General features: G+C 44.7%; 1 protein-coding gene across 3 annotated transcripts; it reads right to left on the bottom strand.

Moving 5' to 3' along the window:
• Nucleotides 1-1,671: 1,671 nt before the first annotated feature.
• LOC148115822 (uncharacterized) lies at nucleotides 1,672-13,733 on the bottom strand. Of its 3 annotated transcripts, none has more exons than XM_087884187.1 (6): nucleotides 9,211-10,132; nucleotides 7,247-7,821; nucleotides 6,876-6,993; nucleotides 6,685-6,764; nucleotides 5,822-5,948; nucleotides 1,672-4,306 (listed from the first exon to the last, which is right to left on the bottom strand). In XM_087884187.1, exons 2-6 carry the CDS (start codon nucleotides 7,406-7,408, stop codon nucleotides 2,226-2,228), a joined length of 2,568 nt encoding a protein of 855 aa, XP_087740313.1. In that variant the 5' UTR covers nucleotides 7,409-7,821; nucleotides 9,211-10,132; the 3' UTR covers nucleotides 1,672-2,225. The 3 variants fall into 3 exon arrangements, 2 of the variants coding, with proteins under 2 accessions (XP_087740313.1, XP_087740314.1); XM_087884188.1 differs by having other exon boundaries at nucleotides 9,219-10,132; XR_015731740.1 differs by lacking the exons at nucleotides 1,672-4,306; nucleotides 5,822-5,948; nucleotides 6,685-6,764; nucleotides 6,876-6,993 and having other exon boundaries at nucleotides 7,537-7,821; nucleotides 9,219-13,733.
• Between the last annotated feature and the right edge of the window lie 1,610 nt (nucleotides 13,734-15,343).

Below are 15,343 nucleotides of genomic sequence, written 5' to 3'. Positions count from 1 at the left end.
TCTAAGATTGCCTATCTAGAAAGGAAGTGGCCTGTCCGGCAGGCGTCAGTTTCTAGATTTTCCCTCTTTTTAATGCCTAAGAACCGTCTGTGATCTTGTGAAGATTGAGAAAATCTCTGTGGAGACTCAAAAATCCCTTTCCTGAAGAGCAGCTTCTCTGAAGGGTCTCCAGGGATTCCCAAGAGAAGGCCTCAAAAATGAGCAAAATCCTGTCAGAAATGGCAGGGCGGTCAAAACACAAGGAAGAAAAGTCTCTCGATGAAACCTGGTCTGTGTCTTGTGGCGGATGGCAAACTCAGCCTTGAAGTGTGGGGAGATCAGGGGGCTGGCAGAGATACAGGGAGGAAAGCAACAGGTTGAGGAAAATTGAGATTTGTATTGATTTTTTCTTAGTGAGTTTTCAGTGAGTTCAATTATTACAGCTTCCTTTCCAAATTCATGCCTCTGCTTAGCCAAGGAAACACTAAAGGCAGCCTGTAATACTGAGAATAACCATACATCCCAATGAAAATGAAGCATTAAAAGAAAAGTTCCAAAATGGAGTGAAAGCTCAAAGTTGTGGACCTTTAAATTTTTTTTACCTCAAAACAAGCCGCCATGATGGAGAAATTAAGATTGGGAGAATAAAGTCTCATATGTGACTAGAGAAAAAGTGGAATCACAAAATGAAGGAAAGCAAATACTGAAAAATAAATATAAATCTCAAATACTACGAGGTGAAAAAAAAAGAGAGAGAGATGAAGTTTTATTTTGGTTGTTGAATAGGCAATACACCTCAGGAAATTTGAGTAGGAACCTTAAGAGCTTTTTTGCATTGGTGCAAAATGCAGCGGTCCATATGGTTTTGTGCAAATCCCATTGTGCACATGCATTACCTTTCCTGCGGGAGCTGCATTGGCTGCCGATTTGCTTCCGGGTGCAATTCAAGGTGTTGGTTGTCACCTTTAAAGCCCTTCATGGCTTGGAACCAGGTTATCTGAGAGACCATCCCTTGCGAGTCACATCTACCCGACCCATCAGAGTGGGCAAGCAGGGAATGGTGCAGGTCCTATCCCCCAGGGAGATATACCTCGTGGGACCCAGAAGGGCCTTCTCTGTGGGGGCCCCCTCTCTGTGTAACATCATCCCCCAAAGATTTGAATGGCCCCCACTCTAGGACTCTCCCAGAAGGAGCTGAAAACCTGGTTCTGCCAGTGGGAACCCAGAGCGGGATGGAGCACATTAAGTGGCTCATGTGAGGCGCTGTCACCATGGTAGGGGGTTATTTTATTATATTAATTTATTATATGACTCTTCTTCAATAAAAGAATAAAAGAAGAGTTTTATTGTTTTTATATGAGGTTTTATATTTTGTAAGCCGAAAACAGTCAGAGAAGGGGCTCAGCCCTGATACTTAACTCAACAGAAGTATTGAGGCAACAAGAAGAGGTTTCCGATAACCACTACTAAAAGTTGTGCTTTTTTTTTATCTAAAAGATACTTGAAGAATAACATAGTTGTGTTTGATATTTGAAACAATATAATGAAAAACAATTAGAAATATTTCTACATGCAGAGAAGACCTTTGAGTATTTGGACTTGGCAAAAACCACAAGCAGGATTAGGGATTCGCCGTGTTCTGGTTTGCACTAGAAAGGCAATTTATGAATGCATATCTAAGAAGGTAAACAATTTATTTGAATTATTTATTTATTTTTATTTCATTTATTCAATTTATATGCCGCCTCTCTCCGAAGACCCAGGGCGGCTCACAATACACTCAAAAAATGACTATAAAAGGACTTAAAAATTAAATTACTCAAATGGTACTTGTATGAGATTTTAGACAACTATAGGTAGTCGTCGATTTACTACAGTTCATTTAGTGATTGTTCAAAGTTACAGCAGCATGGAAAAAAGTGACTTATGACCATTTTTCACACTTTTGCAACATCCCCAAGGTCACCTGATCAAACGTCAGATGCTTGGCAACAGATTTATGATATTTGCAGAGTCCCTGGATCATGTGATCACCTTTTGTGAGCTTCTAACAAGCAAATCCAATGGGGAAGCCAGATTCATTTCATAACAGTATTACTAACTTAACAACTATTGTGAGTCATTTAACAAATGTGGCAAGAAAAGTCATCAAATGGCACAAAACGCAATAACTGTCTCGCTTAGCAACAGAAATTTTGGCCTCAATTGCAGTCATATGACGAGAACTACTTGGAGAAAAAAGAAGCTCACAAAAAGCCCTCTCCACACTGCAAACCTTTATTTGACTTATATCTTGTGTGGATCCTCTTGTGGCGATGAAGATGACTGCTATAAGTAAAGCTCTTTCCACACTCCATGCATTTATAAGGTCTTTCTCCTGTGTGGCTCCTCTTGTGGCGATGAAGATGACTGCTACAAGTAAAGCTCTTTCCACACTCCATGCATTTATAAGGTCTTTCTCCTGTGTGGCTCCTCTTGTGGGAATCAAGGTTACCGCTACAAGTAAATGTCTTTCCACACTCAGTACATTTATAAGGTCTTTCTCCTGTGTGGCTCCTCTTGTGGCGATGAAGATGACTGCTACAAGTAAAGCTCTTTCCACACTCACTACATTTATAAGGCTTCTCTCCTGCATGGATCTTCTTGTGGTGATAAAGATTATTGTTACAAGTAAATCCCTTTCCACATTCCATGCATTTATAAGGTCTTTCTCCTGTGTGGATCCTTTGATGGATTATAAGGGACTCAGAATAACAGAAGGTCTTTCCACACTCAATGCATTTATACGTTTGTTCTCTTTTGTGGATCCTCTTGTGGGAATTAAGTCTACTCATAGCAGTAAAGGTCTTTCCACACTCAATGCATTCATAAGGTCTCTCTCCTGTGTGGATCCTTTGATGGATTATAAGGGACTCAGAATAACAGAAGCTCTTTCCACACTCAATGCATTTATACGTTTGTTCTCTTTTGTGGATCCTCTTGTGGGAATTAAGTCTACTCATAGCAGTAAAGTTCTTTCCACACTCAATGCATTCATAAGGTCTTTCTCCTGTGTGGATCCTTTGATGGATTATAAGGGACTCAGAATAACAGAAGGTCTTTCCACACTCAATGCATTTATACGTTTGTTCTCTTTTGTGGATCCTCTTGTGGGAATTAAGTCTACTCATAGCAGTAAAGGTCTTTCCACACTCAATGCATTCATAAGGTCTCTCTCCTGTGTGGATCCTTTGATGGATTATAAGGGACTCAGAATAACAGAAGCTCTTTCCACACTCAATGCATTTATACGTTTGTTCTCTTTTGTGGATCCTCTTGTGGGAATTAAGTCTACTCATAGCAGTAAAGGTCTTTCCACACTCCATGCAATTAAAAGGTCTTTCTCCTATGTGGATCCTCTTGTGGGTATCAAGGTTACCGCTACGAGTAAATGTCTTTCCACACTCACTACATTTATAAGGTCTCTCTCCTGTGTGGATCCTCTTGTGGGAATTAAGACTGCTGGTACAAGTAAAGGTCTTTCCACACTCACTACATTTATAAGGTCTTTCTCCTGTGTGGATCCTCTGGTGGGATTTAAGGTGCTTGCTTAAAGTAAATCCCTTTCCACACTCCATGCATTTATAAGGTCTTTCTCCTGTGTGGATCCTTTGATGGATTATAAGGGACTCAGAATAACAGAAGGTCTTTCCACACTCCATGCATTTATACGCTTGTTCTCTTTTGTGGATCCTCTTGTGGGAATTAAGATGACTGCTTAAATAAAAGGCCTTTCCGCAATCCATGCATTTATAAGGCTTCTCTCCTGCGTGGATCTTCTTGTGGTAATAAAGATTACTGCTACAAGTAAAGGTCTTTCCACACTCAATGCATTTATAAGGTCTTTCTCCTGTGTGGATCCTTTGATGGATTATAAGGGACTCAGAATAACAGAAGCTCTTTCCACACTCAATGCATTTATACGTTCGTTCTCCTTTGTGGATCCTCTGGTGGGAATTAAGATGACTGCTACGATTAAAGGACTTTCCACACTCCATGCAGGTAAATCGTTTCCCTTCTGAATGTGTATTTTCATGAGAAAAGAGATTATCGGATATATTGAACCTCTTTGTACACTCCATGGATTTATATGGTCTTTCTCTCTTATTGATCACTGTATGGTTAGGAAGCCAACTGACCTGAGGAAGGCCTTTCTTAACTCCACTTTGTGATTGCTTTGTTTCATCACTCTTTGGTTTCATCTGATCTACAAATTTCCTTTTCCTCCCTTTTGAATGGATCGCTTGGCGTTCCTCCTTGCAATTCTTATTGTCTTCTCTATTACAGCCTTGAAAAAGAAAAATGAAAACTGTACCAAGAATAGGGGAACAAGCAAAACTTTTCTTCTGAATCGTCAATGTATTTCAGCTGCTTTGTTGGCAAACATGAAGAGTCCAAACAAAGATAATAGCAAAGACCCATTTCCAAGTGAAATGATACCCATATAATAGGATTGGATCACAGCCCTGATTTAATCTTTCATATGGGACAATTCCATGCTGCCACAAACTCCCAAAGTGCACTGGAAACTGTGTCATAATGGGGCAGCAACATACCCAGCACTTCCCAACTTCAATAAAAGTCTCATCTCCACTTGTCTACAGAGCAGAATTTTTGAAAGTCAGAGGGAATTTCTGGATGGCAATACCTCCCTACCCTCAATTTAGGCTAAAGCCAATTCCAGTACACAAGTGGGCATATCTCTAAGAAGGGAACATGCCTCTCAGAGGTCATCTGGTCTTCGTTATAGCAGCTCAGGGCCATCGGGAACACAGTGACCAGGTTCAGGAGGGAATAACGAATCTTGGTAGCCAGGATCTTGCTCTGTCCATTCAGCCTCTTCCTCAGAGTCTTCCTAATATCTTTTATGAAATGAGTATTTTGTATTTCATGAGCAGAATGCTTTTTAAAAAAACAAACAATTTACCTTATGTAAAAAGCCAGGCTATGCAGTTTTTCCTTCAATATATTTCCTTCTTCCATAAAGTCAGTTTGGTCAAAAGGTTAAGACACCGGGCTAGAAACTAATAAAGTAACAGGCATTTTAAAAAAAATTACTTTGTCATTCTTGGGTACCAATAAGGAGAAAAAAATGAATTTCAACAAATATAGAATCAAGCAGTAGCATAACAAAATTGATAAAAGTGAAGGGAGTCTGAATACATTCTGAATGCATTCCATATCCTTCCTTTATTTTTTGTAAATAAAGGCAGCAGACAAACCAAAATTTTTTCTTCCTGCTGTTTTCCATACAACAATCCTGTGAAATGGATTGGAGAGAGTTTTGGCTCAAAGTCACCCAGCCAGCATTCATGCCTAAGGCAGAACAAGTACTCACTCACAGTCACCCAGTTTCTACCCTGGTGTCTTAACCCTTTGACCAAACTGATTTTATGGAAGAAGGAAATTTATTCAAAGAAAAATTGGAAATCTGCAGGTTGTGTCTATGGAGAAGACAATTTTGACTCACTTGGTGCTTTACTGTTTTATCCCATGTATAAATATTTTTCAGCAATGTAATTGCTGAAAAATATTTCATCTTATTTGTTTTGATAAAAAAATAGCATCATGCTTTTTTAACACTTAAGAAAAAAAGAAAAGAAATTGTTTTCTTTAAAAAAATGCTTTCTGCTCATAAAACACAAAATAACCCCTTTCAACAACTGTTGAATCATGCTACAGCATAACAAAATTCTACAAAGTCAGAATCCTTTCTGAATGCATTGTAAATAAATGATTTTTCCCCCAGAAATAACATTCAAGCCCCTTCTCTACATTCCTGAGCACAGAAAGGAATTCTTACCCAGGTAAGCCAGATTCCTGGAATTCTCCAGCATGACTTCTCTGTGGAGTTCTCTTTGGTTAGCATCCAGTTGAGACCACTCCTCCTTGGAGAAATACACGGCCACTTCCTCAAAAGACACAACATCCTGAACAAGGACACAAGTTTTCTTATTAACAGATAATTCCAAGAATAATGAGATAATTTTCTTCCACCAATTCTAGGAAAGAGATCTAGTGAATAAAATGGGTATTTTCTGCAGTATTAAGAATAAGATCTCACCGCTTTTGGCTGATGGCACAACTAAATCATGTTTGATCGAGCTGGAAGTGTTTGGAATGCCTTAAGGTATAGGCAACTAAAATATTCTTGATCAATTGACAGTTGGGTCTTAAATCCACTACTTGTCAGTGACTCCCATTCTTCCTAGGATGGGCAGAGAGAAGTACTGGCAAAACCCACCTGACATGTTTTCCAATGGCTCATTTTATCCATTGAGGGACCAACGTACCCCAACTCCACACCTTCATGAAGGAGTTGGAAGAGGTTGTAATAGAACTCTATATGTCTATGGAGATTCTCAATCAGCAAATCATGATTGTCCCAAAGACGCTTTTCAAAAGCACAAAAGGATTTTTTTTTTGTAATGGTGTGTGAGAATAACCCACACATTGAAATCTGATGGTGAAGCAGGAGGGGTGGAGAAAGCGACTCACAAAGGATCTCCTCAGAAGGGAGAAGGTAGGCTAATCTGAGCGTGAATGTTCAATGACCTGATGTCAAATTCATATTGCTTAGAAACAACAATTTCATACATTGAACTCTAGAACAAAATAAAATCTATTCAAGATTCATGGACCTTTTCCTATGTTTCTCCTCCTTACCTGAAGTAGCGGTTCAGCTAATCCTTCAACTTCATCAGAAAGAGGTGATTCTAAAAACTTCAAAGACAACTTTCTACTCTCTGTGAGAAAGAGAAAAATACTGTAAGCAGATTTCTTAAAGAGAGACACTCCAATAAAGCAGAGCAAGAGAATCGGCTAAATATTGAACTCTCACAGTAAGAGCTTGTTACCTGGAGTGGTGTCCTGAGTTTGATCTTTGTGTAAGGTCTCCATGAAAAGCAGCTCTTGAGAACATTTGAATGAACTTTTCCTGTTCTTGGGATACTCAGTCACAGCTTCCGTGCATTTCTGGACATGATGTGACACAAGAAAAAAAGGAAAAGTAAACAGATAAAAATTATCATACTACATTTTCAAACTAGCAGGCCTCAATGTCCATTGCTGAAACTCGAAAGAGAATGGAAGAATTGCCCCAAATACATCCTCTAGAAGAATAGAACAGATGCCCTTAGGAATTAATAATCCCAGAAAATTCTGCCAGAAAGGAATTGACAACTTCAGAGAGATCCTCTTTAGAGCTGCCATGATTCCATTCTCCCACCTGCAACTCTTCCTGCATGTTTTCCTCCTCCTGAGTCAGCAAGAAGCCTTCAGCCAGGGACACCGCCTGGGAACTGGTCTCTGCTCCACACTCCCGCACCCATTTCACCACCTTTGGGGGAAGGACAGCCAGGAATTGTTCCAGGAGCACCAGGTCCAGCATCTGAGCCTTGGTGTGTTTTTCTGGTTGCAGCCACTGACGACAAAGGTAGTGAAGCTGAGTGCAAACATCTCAGGGACGGCTCCCCTCCTGAAACTGCACTTTTGTGAAGTGACAGCATTGGACCCCTGAAGTGTTGGATGCCTCTTGGTGGCTCTTCTGCCCAGGACTTGCCCCATTCTTCCCACAGCTCCAAGGCTGAGCAGCTGGAGGGCCTTTTCTAACTTCTGTATCTGCTGGGTGTTGTCCCTCCATCTTCTCTCTGGTCTCTAAAAAAGCTCCAAAATGCACCCACGGGTCTCCGTTGGTCTTTCTGTTCACAAGAGGTCTGGCCAAATTTTCCAAGGCCATTCAGCTCTCTTCCCAGACAAGATTTGTAAGATTCCCGAAGAACCAGAATTTTTTTTTTGATGTATCTGAGATGGAAAAATGGGGAGGAGGGGAGGGAAGATTAAGTAAAGAAATTTGTATGAACCCACCAAGGTTTGAGGGGAAATCTTATTAGCCAGCTTGCTCTCTCTACATCTGGGGAAATTTGCCTTGAACCCTTCAGGATCAATGTCTATCAAAATATTGGAAAATACATTTAAATGAGTATTTGATTTCTACTTCCTAGTTTCTATTAAAAATTTAGTTTTTATTCTTATGTCTTCTGTATTACTTCTATAAATTACCCTAGGCAGAAATTATACATAATGCTCCTTCTTACTGTTTTCCCCCCAACCCTGTGAAGTAGATTGGGCTGAGAACTGGGATGGCCTCAAGACTTTCATGCCAAAGGTAGGACTAGAAGTTAATCTCCTGTGTCAGGGCATTGATTAATCCCATAATTGGCTCTGGGACAAATCACCCTGATTAGAGGATGGATCGAGGCTTTATCCAAGTTGCAATATTCTGAAAAGAAAACCCGAAGAAAAGTTCTCTAATAAAACTCATTTATTTGTTATAAAGAAAATAAAACACCTCACTAACTAAGAAAGATAATTGCTACCTTTTGAAATAGTTCGGGCCAGCTGCTTTCCAGCAACGGGCACCCGTGGCAAGAGAACAAAGGAAAAAAAGTGTGTGAAGGAATGTGGGTGGATGGACATGCGTAGTAGCTTTTGATAACAATTCTTGGCAAGGTACGGAAAGTCTGATAGTCCAGAAATGATGAAGCTCAGCTCAAATAAAATAACGCACTGACATCCTGGTTTCAAAGCCTTGTGCTTTCATCACTGAGCCAAAGGGTCTCTCTGGCTAATCATAATTTAATACAGTATAATTTAAAAGACAGTTTAATAGCATTTCTATGGCTGCATAGTTAAGAACAAGTCCTTGCACCCCTTGCACCCAACTCCTTACACACGGAGTTGAAGCCTTGCGTGCAAAGCCAGCAGGAGGGACTCCGACCGCTCGCTTCTCTCGGCCCTTATAAAAAGGGGAAGGGAGGGAAACCCCTTCGGAAAACGGGGCCATGAAATATGCAGGAAACTGTCCAGGAGTCAAGACTGACTTGGAGGCACAAATCTCTGTTTTGCAAACACTTCTCCTCCTCCTCTCCCTCCATGCAAAGCTCTTACCGTCGAAATGGATTGTAAATCCTCTTTTCTGCGACCCTGTTTTTTTTTCCCCCTGGGGGCAAATGGAAGGGCGCGAAGCTTTGCTTTCTCCCCTGCCTGGCCCTTGCATGCACAGGGACGGCAGGGGAACATGGGGCCAATGGCTCCCCCTCCCCCTTTCCACGACTCCGAGCCTGATGAATGTGAGCGTCCAGCGCGGGAGAAAAGTCACCCACCCACCCAGTCACTGAACCCCCCACTCACGTCTGTACCTCCAAGTCCAAGTCTTCCCTGCAGCCTCTTCCCTTCCCTGAAAGGCTCCTCCGGGCACTGGAGAACGTTTCAAGCCTCGGGAGTCTCGCATCCCTCTTGACTTGGGAAAGAGACCGGCGCATGCTCCGTTCTCTCGTAAGCGACGGAGGGAGGGAGCTGCACCGCTCTTCCAGGGCGCCCCCTAGAGGATCTTGTGTGCATTGCGAGAAGGTCCTGCAAGGGCTCAGGACGTCATGTTCCACACGTATCTGGGATGATGGGCATTAAACTTGAAGGAAAGGTTCCCTCTAAAATTGCCTATCTAGAAATGAAATGACCTCTCCAGCGTCAGTTTCTAGATTTTCCCTCTTTTTAACCTCTTAAGAACTGTCTGTGATCTTGTGAAGACTGAGAAAATCTCTGTGGAGACTCAAAAATCCCTTTCCTGAAGAGCAGCTTCTCTGAAGGGTCTCCAGGGATTCCCAGGAGGAGGCCTCAAAAATGAGCAAAATCCTGTCAGAAATGGCAGGGCGGTCAAAATGGGCATTGGTCTTACGTTAAATGCCAGATTTCTTGAGTGGGGTGACATTGTCCAGATGAGGGTTGTATCAGTCGGATCTGATGCTGGCTGAGTCATAATTTTTGACCACTCCCCTTGCTCCGCCCCTTTCATGCTCAGTTTTGACGAAGGAAGGCCACCAAAAGTATCTCCAACAGGAACCACCGTTATCAGGAGGAAAGTAAATCGGTCCAACGGGACAACTGGAAAAAAACTACTGAACAAGAACAATAAACTGTACAGGGACTGAGACAGAGGGAGGGGCTGGACAATGTCACCCCACTCAAGAAATCTGGCATTTAAGGTAAGACCAATGCCCAATTTCCTTGATGAGGGTGTGACATTGTCCAGATGAGGGACATACCAAAGATTTGGCTGTCTCAAGGGCGGGATGTCGAAGGGCCTGGAGAGACCCTCGCACGATGCACCTGCTGCAAAACCCTCCTGCCAAATGACGCTTCAGCAGAAGCAAAGGTATCTATCTTGTAATGACGAATAAATGGCGAGGGGGTAGACCAGGTGGCTGCCCTACATACCTCCTCAAGGGAGGCCTGAGTCGCCCAAGCTGCTGAGGTAGCAGCACTCCTAGTGGAGTGGGCAGTAATGCTATTGGGAACAGGAATCACCTGGGCCTGATATGCCGAGGCGATGCAAGCCCTGATCCATCTACCAATTGTGGCAGAAGAGACTTTGAGCCCTAGGGAGCCTGGCAAAAAGGAAACAAACAAAGCCTCTGACTTCCTGAAGGGAGCAGTCCTTTTGATATAAATCTTTAGGGCCCTCCGTACATCTAAGGTATGCCACCTTCGTTCCAAGGCATGAGAGGGCCGGGGACAGAAATTGGGCAAAATAACCTCTTGGGCCCTGTGAAAGGGGGAATTAACCTTGGGAATAAAGGAAGGGTCCAATCTCAAAATAACTGTGTCCGGCCGGAAAACACAGAGATCCTCCCTAACTGAGAGGGCTGCCAGCTCCGAAATGCGACGGGCTGAAGTTATGGCTATAAGGAAAACCACCTTAAGGGTGAGAAAGCGAAGGTGAACCGTGCGGAGGGGTTCAAAGGGAGTCTCAGTTAAAGTGTTAAGGACCTTGGGCAAATCCCAAGTAGGGTATCTATGAATCGAGGAGGGCCGCAAGAGCCTGGCTCCTCGCAGGAACTTTTTTATCACAGGGTGCTGAGTGAGTGGTCGGCCGGATGGACTGGACAAGGCCGTAGACAGAGCCGCCACATGTCTCCGAAGGGTACTATGGGCCAGACCACGGTCAAACCCATCTCTGAGGAACTCCAAGATCTGGGCAGGTGAGGCTGAAACAGGATCTATCTGCCGGGAACGGCACCACCTATAAAAGGCGAGCCAGGAGATATTGTAGAGTCTGACTGTGGATTTACGTCTGCAGGCTTGAACAATGTGAATCACCCTATCTGAATAATTGTCCTGCCTTAGACGGGCCCCTTCAAGCGCCATGCAGTCAGTTGGAGCCACTGAGGGTCCGGATGAAGAAGGTTCCCCTGACGCAGTACAATCTCGTCTGGTGGAATCCTCCAAGGGTGAAATGTGGAGAGACTGACCAGGTCTGCAAACCACGGACGGCGTGGCCAGTGGGGAGCCACGAGGATAATTTCTGCTCTGTCGGCGATGACCTTCCGAATCAGGGCCGGAATCAGAGGCAGCGGCGGAAAGGCGTAGTGAAGACCCGGCAGCCAGGTGAGACGGAGAGCGTTGACCCCTTCCGCCCCTGGCGTCGGGAACCTCGAGAAGAAGCGAGGAAGCTGATTGTTCAGGTGTGTGGCGAAGAGATCTATGGCTGGGATGCCGAACCTGTTGCAAATCTGATGAAATATGTCGGGATGAATCTGCCACTCGCTGTTGTCCACCTCTGTCCTGCTCAGGAAATCCGCCTGTGTGTTTTCCGACCCCGCAATGTGGTCCGCTCTGATGGAGAGGAGGTGTTGTTCTGCCCACTTGCCCAGGCGAAATGATTCCTCCATGAGGCGCTTTGAGTGGGTGCCCCCTTGACGGTTGACATGTGCCTTCGCCGCCATATTGTCTGTCAACACCAGAACATGACGGTGTTGCACAAACCGGTGAAAGTGCGTGAGAGCGAGACGAATGGCCTTCAGCTCCAGCCAGTTGATAGGGTTGGCGAGGTCTGATGCAGACCAACGGCCCTGAGCCACGTGTGATGCAAGATGAGCCCCCCATCCGTGAAGGCTGGCATCTGTAGTGAGTACAAGTCGGTCGTGATTCATGAAGAGACACCCCTTGTCGAGAGAAGGCGAAGTCCACCAACCTAGCGATCGCCTGACTGAGAGTGGAACTTTGACTGTTGACATGGTGTGAGCTTGGCGTTTCTTTTGAAAAGGAAGCAGGAACCACTGCAAGTGGCGAGCGTGAAGGTGTGCCCATGGGACGATCTGGACGCAGGAGACCATCTTGCCTAAGAGCTTGGATAGAGTGGCCAATGGAACTGATGGAGTTCTGCGAATGAGAGCTACTAGGTCCCTGATGTCTGACCGTCGTTCCAAGGTTAGATAGACGGTCCCCTGGGCTGCGTCTATGATGGCGCCAAGATGGGTGATCCTGGTGACTGGCACTAACTGACTTTTTTTGTAGTTGACCAAGAACCCATGGTCGTTCAGGGTTTGAATCGTGAGGTGTAGGTCGTGTAAGGCTTGCTCTTGAGAGTGAGCCTGAATCAGAATATCGTCCAGGTAAGCCTGGATCCTTACCGGTTGTTGTCTCAGGTGAGCCGCCACCACCGCCAGGACCTTTGTGAAGACCCTTGGTGCAGATGCCAGTCCGAAGGGAAGAGCCCGGTATTGAAAATGCTTTCCTGCATAGCTGAATCGGAGATACTGTCGATGCTTTGGCAGGATGGGAATGTGAAGATAAGCCTCCATGAGGTCTATGGAAACTAGAAAATCGTTGGGACGAATCCCTTGAAGAATAGAGGTTAGTGAACACATTTTGAATCTGCGATACACTATGTATGAGTTGAGATTTTTTAAGTCCAGAATGGCTCTCCACCCCCCTGACCGCTTTGGAACTACGAACAGGATGGAATAATACCCCTGTTTCCATTGATCGTGGGGGACCTCCTCTATGGCGTGAATCTGTAGTAGGTGCTGAACTGCTTGGTTCATTAATTGACGTCTGGATTCGCTTTTGGAAGTTGGACATTGAAGAAAGCGGGTTGGAGACCTGGAGAGAAATTCCAGGGGGAGGCCGAATTTCACAACTGAAAGAACCCAAAGGTCTGAAGATGACCTTTCCCACCTGTCCGCAAAGAGGGACAGGCGACCCCCTACTGGAGGATTTGGTAGTGAGTCACTTACGACTGCGGGACTGGCGGAAACCAGAACCCCGAAAGGACCGTTTGGGCTGGAATTGTCTGCTCCTGTCCCGAAAATAATGACGGTCCGAGGATCGATAGGATCCCTGAAGATATTCCTGCCTGGAGGGGCCTCCCTGGGGGTAGGAACGAAAGGAAGGCCTTCTGTAATATGGAGAGGGTCTTCCTTCAGCCCGTTTGTATGTTGAGGGCAAAATTTTTCGCTTATCCCGTGTCTCTACAAGAAGGGGTTCAAGTGATTCCCCAAATAGTTTGTTTGCAGAATATGGAGCTGCAGCCAAGCGCCATTTGGCCTTAAGGTCAGCAGGCCATTGGTGAAGCCAGAGCATCCTGCGGGCTGAAACTGTAGAGGCTAAGGCTCTGGATGCAAATTTGGCTGAATTCAAGGTTGCATCAGCCGAAAATTGAGTGGCAGCAATGATTTTATTAATATCCTGATGAAGGCGAACCTCGCTGGGGGTTACCCTTGCCTGTAACTGTTGAAGCCAAAGGATGGTAGTTCTATTAAAAAATGAGGCTGATGAAGCTGATTGAATTGCCCATGCCGAGGCCTGATGGTTCTTTTTAAACAGAAATTCTAACTTTTTGTCTTCTGGCCTTAGACCTTCAGAAGTATCCCCAGTTACGTATGAAGAAGAAGAGGAAAGGGCCGCTACAGGGCTGTCTACAGGTGGAACTTGCAAGAGTTGAGCAAACTTTGGAGCAACAGCATAATATTTCTTATCTGAACCATGTGCAGATGCCATGGTTGCAGGCCCAGCCCACTGTTTCTTTACCACGTCTATGAACACTTGTGGAGTTGGTACATAACAAAGTTCAGGGGGGGGGTTCAGAAAAAGGTCCCTGTAGTCCACCCTTTTGAGCCTCCTGCATCTCTTGAAAATATTCATCTTCCTTTAAGGCGGCTGTTAAGCGAGCCTTATGCAATAAAGACTTGAATTTATTGGGGGGAAATAATCCTGTAAAGGCAGGTTGATCTTGGATTATCCCCTCATCATCTGATAGGTCAGAATGTCTCTCTTCCTCAAACACAAAGGCTTCACTAACTCTGGAGGCTGCAGGAGAATGAGAGCCAGTAAGACTGACTGCAGGAGAAATTCTAATACGGGCAGATCGCTCTGAAATAGCAGAGCCAGAGTGGTGACCATGAATATTGGCTGCCATTCTAGAAGCAATGGCCTGTTCAATCAGAATTCTCAATCCTTCTGGCACATTTTTTAAAGGATCTTCGGGGGTTAGCACAGGCATAGAGGATTCACCTGTTGAAGCAGCTGCAGCTGCATGCCCACCAAATACAGGAGTTGCAGGGGTCATTAATTGACTTGCAAAGGGGTTTTGCAAATTGCTTTGGTCTTGTTGAAGAACATTACCCTCTCCCTCCGAAGACCAGGCCTGGCTAACAGTTGAAATGGGAGGAGGGGGGGTATATGGGGGGGGGGGTCCCCTTACCAGGCTCAGTTGCAGGCACTTCACTAGCTTGCTTTTCTAGAGATTTATGCCTCTTTGTTAAATCCTTCTCCTCAGGCTTAGAAAGGTGCTTACGTTTGGAAGTTGATTTCTTCCCAGTGTACATAGTATTTTCCTCCCCATGGGAAGAGCGATCTGCCATCTTTAGTATACTCACTGCGACCACGATGTCGACTGGAGAAATAGCTTTTGGTTTCAGTTTCGCCACGTGGTTGAAATTTGAGATGGCAACGACTCTGGCGTTAAGCACGATGGCTGCCAGGTCACACTTGAGCAGGAGGAAACTCTGCTCTGGAGGTATCTGTCTAGTCAAGCCTAGAAAAGGACCTCCTCAGCGCCCCCACAGCCATGAAGAGAAAAAATAAAAAATACTGGCTGGAAATGCCACAGGGAGAGGCAAGAAGAAGCTTGCTGCCCCCCCCAAACTTGCAGACTCGTTGGTGGCAAAGCGGCAAAAAACTCCTTTTAAAATTGCCCCGGCGCTTCAATTAACCGCTCTACAGCTGATCAGCAGTTTTGGGATCACTGTAGCCTGGGCGGCGGCCCGATTTGGCGATTTCCCTTAAAATTAGGGAATCGCTATTATTGTTGGTGGTATTGTGGTCTAGGGCCCCTTAAACAATCGTTGGTGGGATAGATCAAAAAAATCCCCCCCAAAAAAAGACAGGAAAAAGGAAAAAAGTTCCCTTTTAAAATGGGGCTTTCAAAATGGCCGCCGCCAGGAGCGAAGCAAAGCCTGGCAGCTTAGGACGCTCTAGCAAGGCA

The sequence above is a fragment of the Pantherophis guttatus genome, chromosome 2 (assembly GCF_059756535.1).
Source record: "Pantherophis guttatus breed Tessera chromosome 2, ASM5975653v1, whole genome shotgun sequence".
In the NCBI taxonomy this organism is placed as follows: domain Eukaryota; kingdom Metazoa; phylum Chordata; class Lepidosauria; order Squamata; family Colubridae; genus Pantherophis; species Pantherophis guttatus.
The sequence above is the reverse complement of the archived record's forward strand: the minus strand, read 5'-3'. Positions and strand labels throughout refer to the sequence as shown.